Source organism: Homarus americanus, unplaced genomic scaffold, assembly GCF_018991925.1.
Source record: "Homarus americanus isolate GMGI-L3 unplaced genomic scaffold, GMGI_Hamer_2.0 scaffold39675, whole genome shotgun sequence".
Classification (NCBI taxonomy): Eukaryota; Metazoa; Arthropoda; class Malacostraca; order Decapoda; family Nephropidae; genus Homarus; species Homarus americanus.
The window spans coordinates 8,701,980-8,723,833 of record NW_024736071.1 but is presented as its reverse complement, the minus strand read 5'-3'; the positions used below and the strand labels follow the sequence as shown (position 1 = coordinate 8,723,833).

Genomic DNA, 21,854 nt, shown 5'->3' with positions numbered 1-21,854 from the left:
TCCTGGAGACACTCGCTCATAAACAAATACACTACGACAGCCCTCAACCACTAGTCTTCAAATACCGCAACAATACCACATCTACTCCTTAGAAGACACACACAAAGTCCTCAAGCACAAAAAAAATGTGGCTCAGAACGGGTTCTCTTGATGACCTCCTACGTGAACGCAAGAAACACCGCAGGAGAAATCAAAAATTCAGAAGAGACGTAAAAACAAAAACACATGACGTGCGCAGAATTGGAAACAAATGCGGAGGGAAAAATAACCTTTGAGGTAAGATCTCACAGAGAAAATCTCCCGTGGGCCTGACAATAAAACAAGAGACATTAAAACAACTGAAAGAAAAACATCCCCGCAAGCGAAGATGAAGGCATCAGGTTCCAAGGACCCTATATCCCACCAAACGCTGTCCTGTTCAGCAAAAAAACAGGAGAGATGGTGTGAAAAAGGCACCAAAGACTCGAGAGGAGCCTGCCCCAGGCCTGGATGCAAACGGTTGGAGAGTCATCCCCAGCAATAAAACAATTACACGTAGCAAGCGATCTCTGCACTGCCATTGCTGTCCTTGCAAGAAAGTTGGCATCCTCTGCGCCAACACCTCCATGCCTGATTCTTGCGGTTGCCTCATTCTGGATAAAAATCCAGGATGTAGGCCATAGAGTGGGGGAAGTGCTGAGACGATCATTAAAATACATAATGGAGGTGTAAATGATGATGTCAGGCAGCCGCAGGGAACTCCATGGGCGTGCAGGGCCGCCAGGTATGGAGGAAGCTGCCATTCACGCCAAGAGAAAGACATTTGAGCAGCGTGATTGCAGGTAGTACTTCTGGGTTGACGCTTCCAACGCATTCAACACAATCAACTCGCAAGGCTACATTGCACAACCTCAAGATCAAGTTGCAGCTTGCAATAGAAAAAAACACCTATAGGAACCCTCAGCAGACCCCTATGCTACAAACTTCAAGGCCCTAAGAGATACCACCACAGTCAACCGAGGGAACAACTCAGGGGACCCTGTCGTTGGTAATGCACACACTAGGCTTATCCGTGCCCCAACACAAAATAAAATGTGAAACAACTGAGGTCAACAAGTGGCGTATTCTGATGACCTAACAGGAGCAGGAAAGTGAGGACATCAAAAGTGGTGGGAATTGGCAACATAACGAGGTCCACAAATAGGGTACCATCCAAACGCCATCCAAAATCCTTCATCGTGAAGCCAGAACACCATGAACGGGCAATGGAGATATCTGGCGGAAGTGAGGTAAAAATAACAAGGAGGGCAAAAGACATTAAGGTGCGGTAATTGGCACAAAGTACTTCAAGACCGAGTACATAACGGGAAAGGTTAATGAGTAGGTGAAGGAAATCCAAGCCTGTCTGATATTGCTAAAACAGCCACATGGGGCATTCACCCAAGAAGCCAAACATCGCTTGGATTACCTATATATGCGACTATCCCCTGATATCGGACCTCCTCCGCCCCCTGGAAGAAACAACCAATGTCACTTTTATCCCAACACTAGTGAAACTTACTTAAACCCAGCAGAAAGGTCACTCCTTGCACTACTACTGAGATCGGAGAATGGGATTGACTAACCGGTGGAGCTTGCCGCAACAGAACATCAGAACTCTGGTCAAGCTCACGGCAGCTCACTGACCGCCATAGTAGCTCAGAATGCATCTAGTCAGGTGGATACCAGCAAATTAAACAAGATTCACGGTCCAATACAACAGGGCGGCAGCACACAAAGTGATAAACTGCAACAACGCCATGTTAAATTGCCAGAGAACTTGAAAAAAGTAAAGCTATAGCGCAGAGAGGTGGGCGCCTCGAACTGAGCACAACAACGTTACCGACACAAGGCAAAGGCTTCATCCTTAACAAACAAGAATTCCAAGATGCCATTGCATCTAAGGTACCCGGTAGGCCAATAGAAGATTGCCTCTCCCCAAAAGCGTGTGTGCTCATCTTATGACATCGACCACGCCATGCAGTGTGCAAGAAAGAGGGCTTCGTATGCATGAGGCATAGCGGAAAAAGAGATCTAACAACAGCAAATCTAAAAGAGGAAACCACACGACGTCATGGAGGAACCGCCCCCCTTCCATTGGACGCTGAGAACCTATGTCACAGGGACCTCAACACATCCAACGAAGCCCATGTGACGTAGTGCTCGAGGATTCTGGACGGGGGACAGGAGCTGTCACGGGTTGCGTTAGGCTCACCCACCAACCAACGCCAAAGTTTGTTTTACCAGAGATAAGACGCCCGGCGAGTACTAACTGGGACACGTATTTCAACCAGTGCATGTTAGCCAGCCTTAGGGAGGTTGGCAAAGTGAAACAGTGTTGTACTGTTCATTGTTTCACACCCAAAAACCCCATTTTAAGTAGTATCCCCGAGCCATGGGTTAGTTAAGAAGTCGTTCCATCCTCTCCTCCTGAAAGGGAGCGGGACACCACACCACACAGAGTCCTCCAACGCCACTCCGTCCTGTGGACCATGATCGACACGACTAAGTGTGTTAACTCTAGGTTGTTATCCCCGCGGAAAATATCACGTGGAAGCTGGTTGCGACAAAGCACCAGGCTGGCCTATTGCACCTAAATGGTTAATTCAAGTCACGCTACTTACGCCCTGTTGCCGCGACAAACCGTCTACAGGACTGGAGTCAAAGACGCGAGACTATGTGTGGTAACTCAAGAGTACTTTTTGTTGTTATGGCCGTGGAAAGAAGTTCTTGTGATGAAGCCTGGTTGTAACAAAAGCAATCCAGGCTGGCAGTAAATGTATCACTTGAAGAATTGAGCTCTGTTAAGTCATACCCACAGTAGAGTAATCACATGTGTCCTGCGTTGAAATTCCCTGTTTTAGAAGATTAATTTTATTACAGCGTGAACGAGCGAATCATATATCCATGCAAATTGTAAAATCATTGTATGGAAGCTTGACAAATAAATATAAGTGCAATTATCTGCCCGTATCTGTGATCCCATTCTATTCTTATTAAAAGGTAATGACTGATTGGTTATGACAAAGTATAACCAATAAACCTAGATGGATGCTAGAAAATTAAATGAATTCATTAAATCATCATTTATCATATAACTGCGGAATGTCGAGTGGTGGAGTGAAACTTTACGAGATACGCCATAATCTCCCCTTAAGTAATCAGTGTGAAGGTATCGAACTCTACGGTAAGAAATAAGAAATACGACATATTATTATCTTTATATAATATAATCCACTCCTCTACTACCACCCATCATACCAAAAACCATGACAGGAGCTCGACAGAAGGATCTTTTGTCCCATGGCCCGGCTGTCACAGGAACCTAGCTTTCGATGCTGCACAACAGGAGGAACCAGAGAACGACAAGATTAGGGCATATGGGGAGAGAATTCAGAACGTTGATCAAGGCAGTCACTCTTCTGGTGGGATGGGACCAAGTGCAAGATGCCTCTATGCCAGACTCGCGGAGGTGTTGTCCGAACAGAAACAGCAGCCCAGAAGTTGATTTTACGAGCCTGTTGACATGTCGACTGTCCTCCTCTCTCCTTTGCTATGCCTTAGGGAACGAGAGCACGGCCCCAAGGCCGACAACAGCTGCAGATGTTGATTACGAGGCAACAGTTACTGAATGCCGCATAGATCTGCGGCTCAACTAACTGAACACAGCTACGGTAGTTACTTATGTATTAGGATAGTTAATTTTAAGGTAATAAAATGGTGGCGAAGGTGTGTAATAGTAGTGTGGTAGTATGTGTGTGTGTGTGTGTGTGTGTGTGTGTGTGTGTGTGTGTGTGTGTGTGTGTTCGTTTCGATCTCTTAGCCTTTATTTTTTAACGAGAAGGTTAAAAGAATAACAATTATAAGAAAGTTCACTCGCTGCACCTAAAACGCTGCACCAATATTTCATATAAACGAGAGAATTGTATCTTGTTAGACCTGTGTAATATTTAAGACCAACACCACAACACTTAAACCAATCTAATGGTCCACTGCCTTAAAGGTCACTTGTAAAAGAAGAAACAGCTTTTTGGAGATATTAAATACGGTGGACGGAGAGATTTAGTAGCTTTAAAACCCTATTTGTATGATACTGTAAGAAGGATTATTCATACAGCCACATCTCACCACATAAAGAAAAACACTACAACAGACGGTAAGGGAACGAGGTCTGATATCATGACGCTCCTCCACTTCTCCTGAGCTCAAATCACACAAACTCCCATATTAGAAGAAGAAAACGATGAATTTAATTAGATTTGAAAGATTAAGACGTAACCTACTTGACGAAAATTATTAGGGAGAGTTTAATGGTGGTGGATATAGTTGTTGTGATGGTGGTGGTGTTTGAGTCAGAGTGAGTTGTGGTGAGTCAGTCAGTGAATCGTGGTGAGTCAGTCAGTGAGTCGTGGTAAGACATTGTGTGAGGTGCTTGTGGTGAGTCAGTCAGTGAGTCGTGGTGAATCAGTGCCAGTGAATCGTGGTGAATCAGTCACTGAATCGTGGTGAGTCAGTCAGTGAGTCGTGGTGAGTCAGTCAGTGAAACGTGGTGAGCCAGTCAGTGAGTCGTGGTAAAGACATTTGGAGGAGTTGTGATGAGGCAATCAGTGAGTCGTGGTGAGTCAGTCAGGTGAATCGTAGTGAGTCAGTACACGAGTCTTGGCAGAGTCAGTCAGGTGGAGTATTGTGAGTCAATTGGGTGAGATGTGGTGAATCAATCAGGTAAGTAGCGGTGGAGGCAATCGGTTGAGCTGGCTGTGGATCAGCCAGGTAAGACATTGTGAGCCAGTCAGGTGAGTCGTGGTGAGTCAGCCAGGTGGATCGTTTGCTTGTCGGATGTGTGTGTTTGTTTGTATATTTGTAATGTATGTTTGTGTGTATGAACCCTATTGTGTGTGTGTGTGCACAGGTAGTGTAATGCGTCTAGTGGCAGCATTGTGTTAGTGTTAAAGTGCAAACACTGCTTGCTTCCCTCTCGCTCAGCTACCGCCACTGGCTAGCCTCGTAGAAAGGAAGCAACTTTAAGTCCTCCAATCGCCAGTACACAGCCTCCTCACAAACACCAAGACTCCTGCTGTGCCTCCTCATGGCAACAACACGGTAACTGGGTGCGCTGTGCCTCGGATAGCTAGTGAGGCCCCAGAGGACCTGCACATAGGCTCACTGGCATGTGGACACGTTCTGTCGCCTACCATCCACTGCCCCCATGTTTTTGACAACTTGGTAGGTACAAGGCTACACGGAAGTAAAACCCCAAACCAAAAACCAACAGTGGAGCCCTCGCAATAACAGGCAGACACGCTTACAAAGATCCAGTAAGACCCAACGGCTATAGGCAGAGGAAGAGCTGTCCAAAGGACTCTAACGACTACACCAGCAAGACAAGGCAAGATGACAGGCTACTATGGTGAAATCCAACAAACTGGCGTATCAGCAGTCCATTTCACTATCTCTTCACCAGTGTTGCAACACTTGCACCACTGGATCAGGAAAAGGAGAGCCAAGACCTGCGGTTGCAACCTGCGCCCTGCCCCTCACTGCATAAATCACCTCGCATGCAGACATCATCCCTCATCATATACTTTTCATCATCATCAAAACCCATACCCCCAAAAGTCCTATGGCGATGAACAGTGGTGACGGGACAGGCAGACATTATGACGCCAGGGTGTCTAGTCACAACCTCCATGGGCGCAGCAGAGATAAGATAGTCGTCTATGTACTGGGATCTAGGCAGCAGTGCAATCCGGTCCTGTCTGTGGCTGAGCGGCCCCTTCGAGGCGCCACTCTGCCCCACATGGGAAAGGGCTAGAAAAGGTGCCCTAAACATAGCCTGCCTAAAAAACCAACACGACTGAGCAACCCGCACCCGAGTAAGGTTATCCTATACGGTCGAAAACAATCACGATCACAGATCCAGTAAAAAATATACAACCTCTTAAAGCGGCTGCATGGAAGTCAGGAACCTTCTGGATACTGGCACAAATGAGCGTCCTGAAAGAAGAACTGCCCTGCTGGCAAAAGAGCTGGCTCGGTATAACATCGATATAGCAGCCATTAGTGACTCATGACGCTCCGGGACCCACTGAAACACCGTCGCCTTTTCATAGTGCATACGCCCCAACACTGGATGCAGAGCATGACATCAAACAGGCCTCTTATGCCTACCTTAACAGACTGCTAACCTCTATCCCCAGAAGATAAGGTTGCGCCACGTTGACTTCAATGTCAGATTTGGTAGAGATGTGACATATGGCAGAAAATCATAGGGAGACATGGAATGGTAAGTGTAATCCCTAACGGCACAAAACCTCCTACAAAACCTTGCTTAGGTGCATAACAAGTTCAAGGGTTCGTGGCAACACCCACGATCCAAACACTGGCAACTCATTGACGACATGATTGTCAGAGAAAGAGATCCCCGAGATGTCCTCATCACGAGCCATGCATGGGTCAGACCACTGTGACACTGATCATCATCTCGTCGCCAAACTCTACTTCACTTCCCCCCAAACGGCAAGGCAACAAAACCTCCAAAGAGGTTTTAACACTATTGGTCTGGAGGATCCCAATGGTAGCTATGCTTTCCAGAGAGCAGCTCGAACATAGGATGATAAACAACCCGACAACAAACAACCAAAATCACAGTGCTGAATGGGACATTCTCTACATTGTCATGACAAAGACCTGCAGAAAGACCCTCGGCCAGATCGAAAGAATACACCAGGACTGATTTGATAAAATTGCCGGAAATCAACGTACTTGTCGATGATAAGCGTGCTGCTTTAACTGACTGGAAGAACAACCTCAGTCTCGGATCAAAGCTGGTACCTTCTGCAAGAAGAAATCGGCGGCCCGTCGCAAACTTCGCAATCTAAAAAAGGCGAATGGCTGAAAATAAAGGATGTAAAATAAAAACAGTTGTGCAATTTTTTATTTCCACTAAAAGCATTTCATGGGCCAATCACTCAGCAGCAGCCCACCTCTGCTCACCGGATTGCAACTCCCTAATTACGAGAAGAAAGGCTCCTTCAGTGCTGGAAAGAGTACCCAATTCGCTGCTCAACGAAACACCGATATGGATGTCCTGACTACCCAGCAGGTCCCTCAGCATTCAGGACTGATCCTCCCAGCTATCCCTTCATCCCTGGATTAGGTAAACTACTGCCATCAAACAGATGAAAATAACAACAAAGCCTCAGGTCCTGATGGAATCCCAGCCAGGGTGTATAAAGCAGGAGAACCTCTGTACCAGCTGTCTCCACTCTCCCTGGAGAATATATGAAGGAAGGAAATCCCCCAAGCTCTTAAACACTCTTCCGTCGTCAATATTTATAAGAACAAGGAGACCGGTCAAACTCAGACAACTACCGCGGGATCTCGCTTGCTGTCTACTGGGAAAAGTGCAGAGAACAGCGTCGTGACCTGTTCGCAGCCTATGAACCTACCAAGGCCTTCGACTCGGTCAACAGGGAAGCCCTCTGGCGGACCCTCAGCCGTTGCTGCTCACCAAAATTCATCGCCACGATGGCGCGAACGGCAGTGTCCTGTACAATGGCACCTGACGTGGTTATTCCCCGTCCAAACAACAGGGTAAAACAAGGATGTGTACTGGCACTACACTTTTTTCCCCATTTTCTTGGCTGCCTTTGTTACTTGTACCAGCGCCAATTTAGATGGCAGGGTTGACATCCAGTACTGGATGAAGCGTCTTTTTCAATGTAAACGACTCCAGGCAGGAACAAAGGTGTCAGCATTCGTTTCCTGAACTTCAGTATGCAGATTACCTGACCTCGTAGCTCACACTGAACGCAACCTACAGGAGATCCTGAACACTCATAGCGTATGTGCACTTCGGCCTTGAGGTGAATGTCGCAAGACTTACATTCTATTCGCCTGCTGATTCAGCTACACCTCTACAATTCATCCATCTTAATAATTTACTACTCTCTAATGTTACCACTTTCAGTTTCTCGACTCCCCCTCCACCGTGGACATCAATGAAAATTCAACATCGGATCAGACGTGCATCCCAATCCATTGAAAGACTCACTAAAAGTTTGTGTACATTGAGCAATGGTCCTCCCCACCCTGCTATACAACGCAGCGAGACATGGGTCACATACAGGAGGCACCTCAAGGCGCGAAAACTTTCACCAACGTAGTCTACGTTCCATCCTCCGAGTTCGCTGGGCAGACAAGAGAACAAATGGCAGTATTGAGCGACACCAACTATAAGAGCATTGAGGTACTTATCCGAACAACTACACTGGACTGGCCATGTTACCACAGATGACAGTAGACTGCCAAAGCAACTACTTACATCACCAGCGGTAAGTAAACAGAACGCTGGCAGGCAACTGGAAAGGTATAACTATAGTCTTAAGTCAAACCTGAAAAGTGCCAAATCGACCCCTCACCTGGGAGACGATCCTCCACCGTAACAGCTGGGGGAGCATCACACGAAAGGTGTCAATACTTTCGAAGTTAGCCCGGCTGCATATCAAGAGAGAAGTGCCAGCGCCGGAAGACCTTTCTCCGCCCTCCCACAATAGATGTAGCCCTCCGTGCAACATCTGTGGACGCCCAGCCAGTCCCGTATGGGCCTCTCCAGTCACATCAGAGCTCACCAACGGAATGACATCCTTAATAACTCATATCATTCTATCATAGCTGGATGGTCGTCATATTCGTTTCCGAGTGACAGCTAAAGTGGCAGTGTGTGTGTGTGTGTGTGTGTGTGTGTGTGTGTGTGTGTGTGTGTGTGTGTGTGTGTGTGTGTGTGTGTGTGTGTGTGTGTGTAATTTACATTAGAATTTTTTTTCGTGATAAGAAAAGAATGTTCCAAAGAAATTATCCTTTTCTTAAAGATTCCTTCGTTAAACTCAATTCCACCTGAGTCAGGACTCATTGCCGACTTACAAGTGGGTCCCCCCGAGGTCATTTTAATGATTTTTGTATATTAAGTAAAATTAGGTGGTTAGATACCTTCTTATAACTTCACCTAGTATTCATATATGACGTGTCTGAGTTTATAAATTGAAGACCTTGTGTTGGTTTATGACGTAATTCTGTTACAGTTTACAAATAATTAATTACCATTATATTGTCTCACAATATGTTTATATACATACTTTAACTAGTAAGCTGTCATTATTTTCCTGTTAACAAAGCTGATATAATTGTTCTCATCATTATACATACCCTTTAATGTTCTTCCTAGCCACTCTAACACTCAACACCTTTGACATTTGAACATGTAAAATCACTAAGTTCATTTCACCTTTCTGTCTACCCAGTGTTATTTTACCAGTCGTGTCCAATCTACCAAGTAAATTATATAACAAAAAATTGCTTCCACCCTTGTTTTACCCCCACGTCCCCAGAACGCATGAGTCCACTGATACTGGTAACACAGAAATAGAACACTTTGCTACGGTCAGTGTCTCTCTACACCTTATTTCAATTAAATTATTCCATTATAATGTACATCCAATTTTATTAATTATTCGTCAGGCTGTTCAATTATTTATTTATCTATTTACGTTCGTATTTTTGCCATCCCGACCATTTCATTCATTTCTGGTACAGCCAACATTTATGATATACTAGACGCTCTCTTCCCAACTGGGATTATTATCAATATTATTATCATCATTATTATCATTATCAAAATCTATTAAACAGAAGGCAGACAGGCCTCCATCTTATCAGTGGAACCATCGTAAAAACAACGTAGTGTGTGTCAGAGACGTTTGTAACCACGACGCGCGTACAACAACGAAAAGTATGTGGTTATCAGTATACCAGTTCATGACGACAATCAATAAGAACACCAAAAGGAAGGTGAGCCAACAGGAGCGTCTCTGTGGTGTGTGTGTGTGTGGTTTGGTGTGTTTCTAGTACATTATAACGGGTTAATCAAGAGTGCCCGTGTGTATGTCTCACCTGTCCGCCAGTCAGTTGATGATGGGTTATCAAGCAGTGGGCGCAGGGCTAAACCAACTCCAGCAGCACCAGCAACGGCCCTTCGTCTCTCATCAAGTACATTAATTTCAGTATTTCGGTCTCAAAGAGCCGTACTAATCAATGCTCTAAGTGTTATCAGTTAATTAAATTTCGAGCCGTCACATCAGCACTTGTGGAATAACGAAACTCGCAGCCCGTCTTGATAATTTTGTTTCGGCATTTTGGCTTTCCAAAACAATACTAATTGATGTTCCAATTTGTGTGATGATCAGTTAATTAGTTTTCGTGTTTTTGAGCCTATTTTTCATCATTAATTTAAAGCACGTGTAACAGAACATGAAAATATAAGCGATTCCCTGGAAAAACGTCCCCCCCACCAGTGTGTTGTCAAGTCTCGCGTACGTACTCCACTCTCCTCCTCCTCCTCCTCCATCTTCTCCTTCAAAATGTATCTTTTTTTACGGAATGACGGGGGAATACAAACCAAAACAGGGCGTCAAGGAACAACTTCCGATTTATCGCAAAGCGAATGTGTTTGTTGTTGTTGTGGTTAGGTAATGTTGTTATTGTAGTAGTTGTTGCTATTATAGTGTCTGTGTTGATACGATCATTGTTTCTCAGAGGTTCTTGGGGTTGTGTTAACGGGGTTCCTCACATGCCGCTGCACCTCAATGTGAAACACCTGTCAGGCACCGCACGTGGCGCACAACTGTCAAACGGTACACGTGGCGCATCCGTCACACTCACTCCACATGTGGAACACCCGTTGAGAGATTTTATGTAGCACATCTGTCAAAGCTGCACGTGGCACCTGTCAAGCACTATACCAGAAGCAAGTGACAAACCTGACAAGATCTGCACGTGGCACTCCCCTCAAGCTAAATGGGTGGCACACCTGTTCGGCTGTAACAGGCGCACTTGGAACAAATAACACACCTGATAAGATATAAAACGCACCTGATAACCAAACACCTTACATACCTTGCAAGTACGTTATGTTCACTGCGCGTATCCACATCTGTCGCTCTCCATTCGTGGCACATCTGTCAAGGTAAAAAGGCAACTATTACCAGAAAACGTAGTTGTGTATTCACTACTTATCTATCTGATTTAAGATGTTTCAGGATATCGCATTACTGAACAATCAACCAGCTTAAATTAGCATTCCTAACATTATTCAAACCTAAACTGAACTTACTTAACCTAAACTAACCAAATCTAAGCTATTTTACATACTTAACCCATTCCAGTTTTAAGCAATCTAACCTACTCTTACTTAAATAATGTAATTTTTCGAATAATAGCCGTTTGAAAGAAGAATTAAAATGCGATCTTTCCACACTCTCCGTAAGTATCCTCTCTATGAAGGAAGTGAAGAGGGTTTTAGTCCTCAGGCAGCGAGAAGAAAAGTAGGCAGCCTGAGACAGAGACAAAGAGTAAAAGAGAGAGAGAGAGTAGGAAGCAAACCTCTTTAGAAAGTAAAAGAGAGAGAGAGAGAGAGAGAGAGAGAGTGTGTGTGTGTGTGTGTGTGTGTAGGAAACCCCTGGTGTCCTGGACGAGAAGCCTCTTGACCCCAACTAATTAGAGGTACTTGAGGGGTCACCAGAACTGAGCAGCAGTTTAAGACATAGAACACAGTCTTCCTCATTAATACGAAGGAGTCGCTTGTGCTCTTCACTTTGGGCCTCTTCAACCCCTTACGTGTTGACTGTAGAGGGACCTAGCTGGTGACATGTATTTACTGACTACAGTGAAACATCATCAATGAGATAGTAGGAAATTTTATTTATAAGGAGAATTTACTGGTGAATTGTAATAATAAATTCGATTTTAGAGAGAGTTAATGGTGAATATAAACAAAAATTAAGAGAATGAGGAGTTGGTAATATATGTGTGTGTGTGAAAGAATGGATAGAGATTGAAATTTTAGCAGTTTATTCAGGCGTTGTTATGTGATAAGAAGTAAGATAACTCTCAATTTGCACTCAACTGATCTTGCTCTACACACGGATCTGATCACTCCATTTCATTTAGTTTTATTTCATCAAATCAGAAGCAATAATGAAGTTCTTATTCAGATAAAAAAAAAATAATTATAGATACTGTTGACCCGAGGAGCGTTAAAAACCTGTTCATAGTTCAGGTCACGTCACAGCTGCAGACATACAAAGAATGATGATAACACTGCAGTTACAGATGCTGGTATATATATATAGGTATACATGTGCAGGTAAGTACAGTACAGGGACAGATACAGGTGTTTTAAAGTGATAACTGTACATGAACAATGAACACTGGCCATAATCAGTGTACATGGTTATATATTCTTGTGCATACAGACAACAAAGACACATGTTCAATTTGGAGGTGTACATTAGGTGTCGCGAACACCACACACACACACAGGAACTGAAGGTACATACCAGGTGTGTGTATGTGTGCTCATGTTCCATTTACAATGATGTATTATTCAGTTGGATCCCTTGTAGTGTCAGTCAATGCTGCTTGTCTCGAAGTTTTAAAATCTCTGCGGACAACCGAGACCTCTGACTTGAAACCAACACTGTGACTTTCCTTTTAACTTTCACGATAGTTTGATCTACAGGAGTAAGGTGAAAGAAAGTATGGCAAACTGAGACAGGAAAATATTGGGTGAATAAGTGTGAAAGTATTAATGATTAAATTTATCGACAGAATGTAGTTTGTCTGATTGATTGAGGATGGTTTGTGTTTTATCTATTTACTTCCCTATTTATCTACATTCCATATATCCTCTTCTTCCTATTTCTCTTTTGTTTATTTCCTCTCTCTCTCTCTCTCTCTCTCTCTCTCTCTCTCTCTCTCTCTCTCCCTCTCTCTCTCTCTATTATGTGAACATAATACGAGGAAGTGTGAGTCAAGTGTTCTCCCAAACACTCGATCACAAATTCTTTCGCAAACAAGCACGAAAATTTATATAAACATACATAAATATGCACACACACACACACACACACACACACACACACACACACACACACACACACACACACTTGGTATTTCCCATGACGGGTGTTACATCTCCCTGATAAATATTATATAGTTATATGTTCTTATTTTGTGTAAGTTTATCATGCAAGTGTGTAGTGTGACGGGGCGGACACGAGGTCTCTATACCAGTCACTATCTCTTTCCGTCACCCCACGTCACTTCCAAGTCACACCACCTCAGTCAGCGTTATCTTCGTCACTCATCGTCATTTCCCGTCCTCTGCATCACCCCACGTCAGTTAGTGTTACCTTCACGTCACTCGTACGACATGTCACTCTCCATCACCCCACGTCAGTCAGTGTTACCTTCACGTCACTCGTCACGACACGTCCTCTCCATCACCCACGTCAGTCAGTGTTACCTTCCGTCACTCCATCACCACACGTCACTTTCCGTCATCAACCTTAATCGTGTTACCTACGCCGCTCATCGTCACCCCAAGTCACTCAGTCTCCTCAGTGTCACTCACACCACCGCAAGTCACCAACTTCCTTCAGACAGATAACTAGTCGAGTCAAGATATATTACTAACACTACAAGACAACAACAGTCCTCATGAAACACACACACACACAGGTAACACGTCTACCAGAAACAATAAAGTCTTATAACAACTCAAGGTCCAGCATTATCTCTTGTTATCATGTCTTGTTCATGACACTGAACCAATTTCTTATACATATTTCTCACGAACGTCTTACTTGCTCGTAAACCCCGACCATTAAATCGTGCTGTTCCGTAAGTTGGAGGATAGTTCACTTGTTTACAATTGCATATATCCTTATTTTACATTTTCACTGAATTTGTTTGTATTGTAATGTCCTGTGTAATGTGATGACTATACATATAGTTTTAATGGATCACCGAATGAATAGATACTCCCGTTTATTTCACCTGGTGATTAACCCTGAACAAATCGTCTTTCGTTAACTATAATAAAATGCATTAAGGCTACTTTGCCTTCTAAAGAGTATAGAGACAGATTTTATACCTAACATAACCTAAACTGACCTAGCTAACCTAACCTAAACCTCCTCTCCCCCAGCTGAAATAATCTGGGAGGTCTAATTCAGTAACTATACCCAATTATCAAACACAGAGTATATTATGATTATAATTTCTAAACGATATGTGTATGTAAAACTCAGACGACAAATGGGCAAGATCAGAGTTTTCGTACTGCGTGTTCATGACCAACTATACTCGAGCGTCCCTGAACGTGGTCTGAAATGCAATCGAATATTTGAATATTGAGTCTCCATTTCCTTGAGAGTTTTATTTATTATGCTATTTGCGTGTGCTTCGTAAAATATTTGTGACGGATATATAAGGAGAGAGAGTGGAGAGGAAAGAAAACAACCAATACATTAAAATCATCCAATAATTATAAAAAAAAAAACAAGGCTAAAATATTACATCCATAAAACATTTCGTTCAGATTCTCCAGGTGAATTATGACTCAGGTTTATTATGGCTGAAGGTGCTAATGGAGGAGGCCCACCTATTTACCGGAGTCGTCGGCGCGGGTCATCACTCCCAATAATGGTGGCACCAGGACGAACACACCTGCCTGAGCTACTTCTTATTCATCCTTCCACTTACTAATGTTTTCTCGTCTCACAAAATCTGTCACCAAGCTAATATCACACACAAGTTCTTTTTTTTTTGTGTGTGTGAATTGTATTACTCATTACATTAAATCTGTATTTTGTTCATATTACTGAATAAAGTTTATGTTTTGGTACTGATCAATATGTTATGGAAGACGACACATTTAGTATATTGCTTGATATTATATGATGATAAAGCCTGACGTAGACTGTGTTTGTCACCACTGTTGTGATTGTTTGACTATTGCTTGTGTCGTAGAAGAGCTCATTGCAGGTATATGCGGGCGTACGAAAGTCTGACATAATATCTACCATGGTCTGACCTTGGCATCGACAGAGTGAAAATATTGTTGGTTTAAAGAGAACACCAGACGGATTTCTCTGCTCGTATTACTATGTCTTCTTTGTAGTGCGAGTCACTAGCTCCTGACGAGATTCACACTGTGAAAGGATCACACTATGGGAGGTTCACACCATGAAAGGTTTACAATGTGAAAATTTTCATATCTGCCACGCGAGGGCTAGTTTATTGGGCACCACTTTGCATCCATGCAAGGAGAAGCACAAAGGCGTTTACATCCAACAGGGAAGCATGCGGAGTTCATGCTTGCCTTCGTGCCTCATGCATTAAAGACGCAAGTGCCTGAAGGGCCATGAGTCCTGTGAGTAAACATATAGCGACAGTAGGATGTGTGTGTGCGTGTGTGAGGTTCAAAAACTGGAAAGGTTCACACTGTGAGGTTCACACAGTGAGAGGTACACACTAGAAGGTGCACACAGTGAGAAAGGCACAGGAGAGGTACACTGTGAGAGCTACAAAGTGAGAGGTACACACTGTGAGAGGTACACACTGTGAGAGGTGCACACAGGAGAGGTACACACTGTGAGAGGTGCACACAGTGAGAGGTACCACATGAGAGGCACACACTGTAGAGGTGCACACAGAGAGGTACACACTGTGAGAGGTGCACACAGTGAGAGGTACACACTAGAGAGGTGCACACAGTGAGAGGACACTGTGAGAGGTGCACACAGTGAGAGGTACACATGAGAGAGGTGCACACTGTGAGAGGTGCACACAGTAAGAGTGTACACTCTGTGAAAGGTGCACAGAGGAGAGGTACACACTGTGAAAGGTGCACATCTGAAAGGTGCACACAGTGAGAGGTGCACACAATGAGGTACACAGGTGCACAGAGAGGTACACACAGTGAGGTACACACTGTGAGAGGTACACAGTAGAGCACACAGAGAGGTGCACACAGTGAGAGGTACACACTGTGAGAGGTTCACACGGTGAGAGGTTCATACTGAAAGGTGCACACAGTGAGGAAGTAACGCTGTGAGGGAGGCCAGAGAGGTGCACACAGTGAGAGGTACACACTGTGAGAGGTTCACACTGAGAGACTATACGGTGAGAGGTTCACATGTGAAAGGTTCATACGGTGTGAGGTTCACACAGTGAGGGCTCACACTCTGAAGTTCACACTGTGAGAGGTTCACACTGTGAGAGGGTCACACTGAGAGGTTCACACTGTGAGAGGCTCACCTGAGAAGTTCACACTGTGAGAGGTTCACACAGAAAGGTTCACACGAGAGGTTCACACTGTGAGAGGCACACTGTGGAGAGTTCACACGGTGAAAGGCAAGTGAGAGGTTCACACTGTGAGAGGTTCACACTGAAGAGTTCACACTGTGAGAGGTTCACAGTGAAGGGTCACACTGTGAGGTTCACACTGTGAGGTTCACAGTGAGAGGTTCACATTGTGGGAGGTTCACAGTGAAAGGTTCACATTGTAAGATTCACACGGAGAGGTTCACACTGTGAGAGTGTCCACAGTGGGAGGTTCACACAGAGAAAGGTTCACACTGTGAAAGGTTCAAACTGAAGGTTCACACTGTGAGTTCACACAGTGGATGTCTACACAGTGAAAGGTTCACACTGTGAGGCGCACGAGAGAGTTCACACCGTGAGAGGTTCACACAGTGGGATGTCCACACAGTGAAGTCCACACTGTGAAAGGTCCACACTGTGAGAGGTCACACAGTGGGATGTTCACACAGTGAAAGTTTCACACAGTGGTTCACACTGTGAAAGGTTCACACTGTGAAAGGTTCACACTGTGAGGTTCACACCGAGGTTCACACCGTGAGAGGTTCACACGTGGGATGTTCACACAGTGAAAGTTTCACACTGTGAAAAGTTCACACTGTAGAGGTCTCCCACTGTGAGAGGTTCAGACAGTGGGATGTTCACACAGTGAAAGGTTCACACTGAAGTTCACACAGTAAGAGATTCACACTGTGAGAGGTTCACACCGTGAGTTCACACAGTGGGATGTTCACACAGTGAAAGGTTCACTGTGGAAAGGTTCACACTGTGAGGTTCACACCGTGAGAGGTTCACACAGTGGGATGTTCACACAGTAAAAGTTTCACACTGTGAAAGGTTCACACTGTGAGGTTCACACTGTGAGAGGTCCAGACGGTGAGAGGTTCACACCGTGAGAGGTTCACACTGTGAAAGGTTCACACAGTAAGAGATTCACACTGTGAAAGGTTCACAACGTGAGAGGTTCACACAGTGGGATGTTCACACAGTGAAAGGTTCACACTGTGAGGTTCACACGGTGAGAGGTTCACACGGTGAAGGGTCCACACTGTGAAAGGCACAGTGAGATTCACACTGTGAGAGTTCACACTGTGGGAGGCACACTGTGCGTACACCATGAGAGGTTCACACCTCGGGAGGTTCAACAGGTGGAGTGCACACTGTGAAAGGTTCACACTGTGAAAGGTTCACACAGTGAGAGATTCACACTGTGCAGGTTCACACTGAGAGAGATTCACACAGTGGGAGGTTCACACGGTGAAATTCACCTATGAGAGGTTCACACTGTGAGGTTCACGGAGGTTCACACGGTGAGAGGTTCACTGTGAAAGGTTCACACTGGAAGGTTCACACTGTGAAAGGTTCACAATGAGAGATTCACACTGTGTCGTTCCACTGCGGGAGGTCCACACTTGTGAGAGGTCTACATGGTGAGAGGTTCACACTGAAGTTCACAAGTGAGATTCACACTGTGAGAGGCCACACTGTGGGAGGTTCACACTGTGAGAGGTCTACACCGGAGAGGTTCACTGGAGATGTTCACACCGTGAGAGGTTCACACCGTGAGAGGTCTCACACTGTAGAGGTTCATACTGTGAGAGGTCACACCGTGAGAGATTCACACCTGAAAGGTTCACACTGTGAGAGGTCCACACTGTGAGAGTTCACACCGTGAGAGGTTCACACTGTGAGGTTCACACAATGAGAGATTCACACTGTAAGAGGTTCACACCGTGAGAGGTTCACTGTAGAGGCTCACACGGAGGCTCACACTGTGGGAGGTTCACACTGTGAGAGGTTCACACCGTGAGAGGTTCACACTGTAGGAGGTTCACACTATGAGGTTCACACTGTGGGAGGTTCACACCGTGAGAGGTTCACACGGTGAGAGGTTCACACTGTGAGAAGTTCAGACGGTGAGAGGTTGAGAGGTTCACACTGGACACACTGAGGTTCACACAGTGAGGTTCACACTGTGAGAGGTTCACACAGTGGGTTCACACTGTGAAAGGTTCACAGTGAGGTTCACATGTGAGAGGTTCACACATGAGAGGCACATCAGGGAGGTCCACACTGTGAAAGGTTCACTGTGAAAGGTTCACAGGTGAGAGGTTCACACCGTGAGAGGTTCACACTGTGAAGGGTTCACACAGGAGAGAGTTCACACTGTGAGAGGTTCACACCGTGAGTAGTAACACTGTGAGAGGTTCACACTGTGAGAGGGTCTCCACAAGTGGAGGTTCACACAGTGAGAGGTTCAAACTGCGAGAAGTTCACACTGGAGGTTCACACTGAAGGTTCACACTGTGAGAGGTTCACACTGTGAGAGGTTCACACTGAGAGTTCACACAGTGAGAGGTTCAACAGTGAGATTCACACGTGAGGTTCACACTGTGAGAGGTTCACACTGGAGATTCACACTGTGAGAGGTCTACACCGTGAGAGGTTCACACTGCGAGAAGTTCACACTGTGAGAGGTTCACACGGTGAGAGGTTCGCACTGTGAGAAGTTCATACGGTGAGAAGTTTGAGAGGTTCACACTGAGAGGTTCACACAGCGATATTCACACTGAGGGGTTCACACAGTGAGGTTCACACTGTGAGAGGTTCACACGGTGAGATGTTCACACTGGGAGGTTCACGCAGGAGAGGTTCACTGTAAAGGGTTCAGACTGGAGGTTCACTGTGAGAGGTTCACACCGTGAGAGGTTCACACTGTAGGAGGTTCACACTGTGAATGGTTCACACTGAGGTTCACACTGTGAGAGGTTCACACCGTGAGAGGTTCACACTGTGAAAGGTTCACAGTGTGAGAGGTTCACACCGTGAGAGGTTCACACTGTGGGAGGTTCACACAGTGAGAGATTCACACTGTGAGAGGTTCACACCGTGAGAAGTTCACACCGTGAGAGGTTCACACTGGAGAGTTCCACAGTGAGAGGTTAACACAGGAGAGGTTCACCTGTGAGAGGTTCACACTGTGGGGTGGTTCACACTGTGAGAGGTTCACACCGTGAGAGCTTCACACTGTGAGAGGGTCACACCGTGAGAGATTCACACTGTGAAAGGTTCACTTGTGAGGTTCTCACTGTGGGGTGGTTCACATGTGAGAGGTTCACACCGTGAGAGGTTCACACTTGAAAGTTTCACACTGAGAGGATCACAGTGAGAGATTCACTGGAAAGGTTCACACTGTGAGGTTCACACTGTGAGAGGTCACACCGTGAGAGGTTCACAGTGAAAGGTTCACTGTGAGATATACACTGTGAGGTTCATACTGTGAGAGGTTCACACTGTGAGAGGTTCACACTGTGAAAGTCACACGTGTGAGGCACATCCTTACCACCGAAGGTCATGATGCACCTGCGCTCCTCTCGGAGCACAGGTCAACTGTAAGTTGGCCCATACCAACCCCCTCCCCAATCCTCCCCACCGGAATATCGTTCTCGCCAGAAGTTACAATTTTAGGAAAGGAACGGAACCAGTGTTAAACAGAGGTGAACAGTTGAACAGTGCTTAAATCAGTGAGAACAACTCAACAGTAACAGTCGTACCCAAGTTAACCTTGACACAGTGAGGTCCAGGTACCCAGTGATAACGGCCCGTGAGACCCAACAACAACCAGCGATGTGTTAATCCGTCTACGATAGAAGGCCCAAGACCAAACCTCACTATATAACACCATCTGTGAGGGAATTACTACACCACATATCCCCATAACACCATATGTGAGGAATTATTTCCCACGTCAAGCCCCTCATCACACCATCTGTGAGGAAGTACACACCACGTGAGGTCCCTCATAACACCATCTATGAGGGAATTACTACACCACGTCAGGCCCCCAACACCATCTGTGAGAATTACTACACCACGTGATGCCTTCATAACACCATCTGTGAGGAGTTACACCACGTGATGCCTTTCATAACACCATCTGTGAGGGAGTTACTACACCACGTGAGGCCCTTCATAACACCATCTGTGAGGTAATTATTCACCAAGTTGAGGTCCCTCATAACACCATCTGTGAGGTAATTACTACACCATGTGAGGTCCCTCATAACACCATCTGTGAGGGAATTACTACACCACGTGAGGCCCCTATGTTGAAATGAGCTGTAGTTTGAGCTCTTCCCCATCTAGTTATTACATGTCTTATTTGTGTCACTTATGTTACTTGTATATTATTTGTAATTCGAAACCCATTCCCCAAATATGTAACTGTATATTTTCAGCCTTCTGGCTACCAAGCTCTTTCAATAAACCGTTAATTATTATATATATATTATTATTATTATTATTATTATTATAACACCATCTGCGAGGGAATTACTACACCAAGCCAGGTCCCTCATAACACCATCTGAGGAACTACTACACCACGTGAGTTCCTCCTAACACCATCTGGGAGGGAGTTACTACACTACGAGTTTGCTGTTCAACACCTACATTAATCTGTATGTTCACTGTATGTTCCTTTACCTTTTCTAATGAAGGCTTTTGTTAAACCACCAATGTATGTAATAAGTCATTTATGTTCAATGTATATTAGCCTCGGGCTGCAGAATTTTTCAATAGTTGCCATTAATTATTATTATTATTACACCGTGAGAGGTTCACACCGTGAGAGGTTCACACAGTGAAAGGTTCACCTGAGAGGTTCACACAGAAAGGTTCACACTGTGAAAGGTTCAAACTGTGAGGTTCACACTGTGAGAGGTTCACACAGTGAAAGGTTCACACTGTGAAAGGTTTACACTGTGAGGTTCACACCGGGAGACGTTCACACAGTGAAAGGTTCACACTGTGAAAGGTTCACACTGTGAGGTTCACACTGTGAGAGGTTCACACCGTGAGAGGTTCACACAGTGAGAGGTTCACACTAAGAGGTTCACACAGTGAGAAGTCTATACGGTGAGAGGTTCACACAGGAATGAGGAGAGGTTCACTGCGAGAATTTCACACTGTGGAGAGGTTCACACGGTGAGAGGATCACACAGGAGAGGTTCACACTAAGAGATTCACACAGTGAGAAGTTCATACGGTGAGAGGTTCACACAGTGAAAGTGCCACACTGTGAGGTTCACACTGAGAGTTCCACACTGTGAGAGGTTCACACTAGAGAGGTTCACACTGTGGGAGGTTCACACAGTGAAAGGTTCACACTGTGAAAGGTCCACACTGTGAAAGGTTCACACTGTGTGTCTACACCGAAAAGGTTCGCACAGAGAGGTTCACACTGTGAGGTTCAACTCTGAGAGTTCACACTGTGAGAGGTTTACACTGGGGAGGTTCACACAGTGAAAGGTTCACACTGTGAAAGGTTCACACTGTGAGGTCCACACTGAGAGGTTCACACTGGGGGAGGCTCACCGTGAGAGGTTCACACTGTGGGAGGTTCACACAGTGAGAGGTTCACACTGGAAAGGTTCACACTGAGGTTCAGAGAAGCTTCACACTAAGAGGTTCACACAGGAGAAGTTCTTACGGTGAGAGGTTCACAGGCACACAGTGAGGTTCACACAGGAGAGGTTCACACTGTGAGAGGTTCCAGTGAGAGGTCTACACTGTGAGAGGTTTGAGAGGTTCACACCGAGAGGTTCACAGGAGGT

At 45.2% G+C, this 21,854-nt stretch overlaps 1 protein-coding gene across 1 annotated transcript in view; it reads right to left on the bottom strand.

The window, feature by feature from the left end:
* Positions 1–631, bottom strand: part of LOC121871697 (keratin-associated protein 16-1-like) — a 4,849-nt gene extending 4,218 nt beyond the window's left edge. Inside the window, exon 1 of the mRNA XM_042374109.1 lies at positions 533–631. Coding sequence (XP_042230043.1) covers positions 533–631 — 99 coding nt within the window. The remainder of the gene's footprint in view (positions 1–532) is intronic.
* Positions 632–21,854: the final 21,223 nt, after the last annotated feature.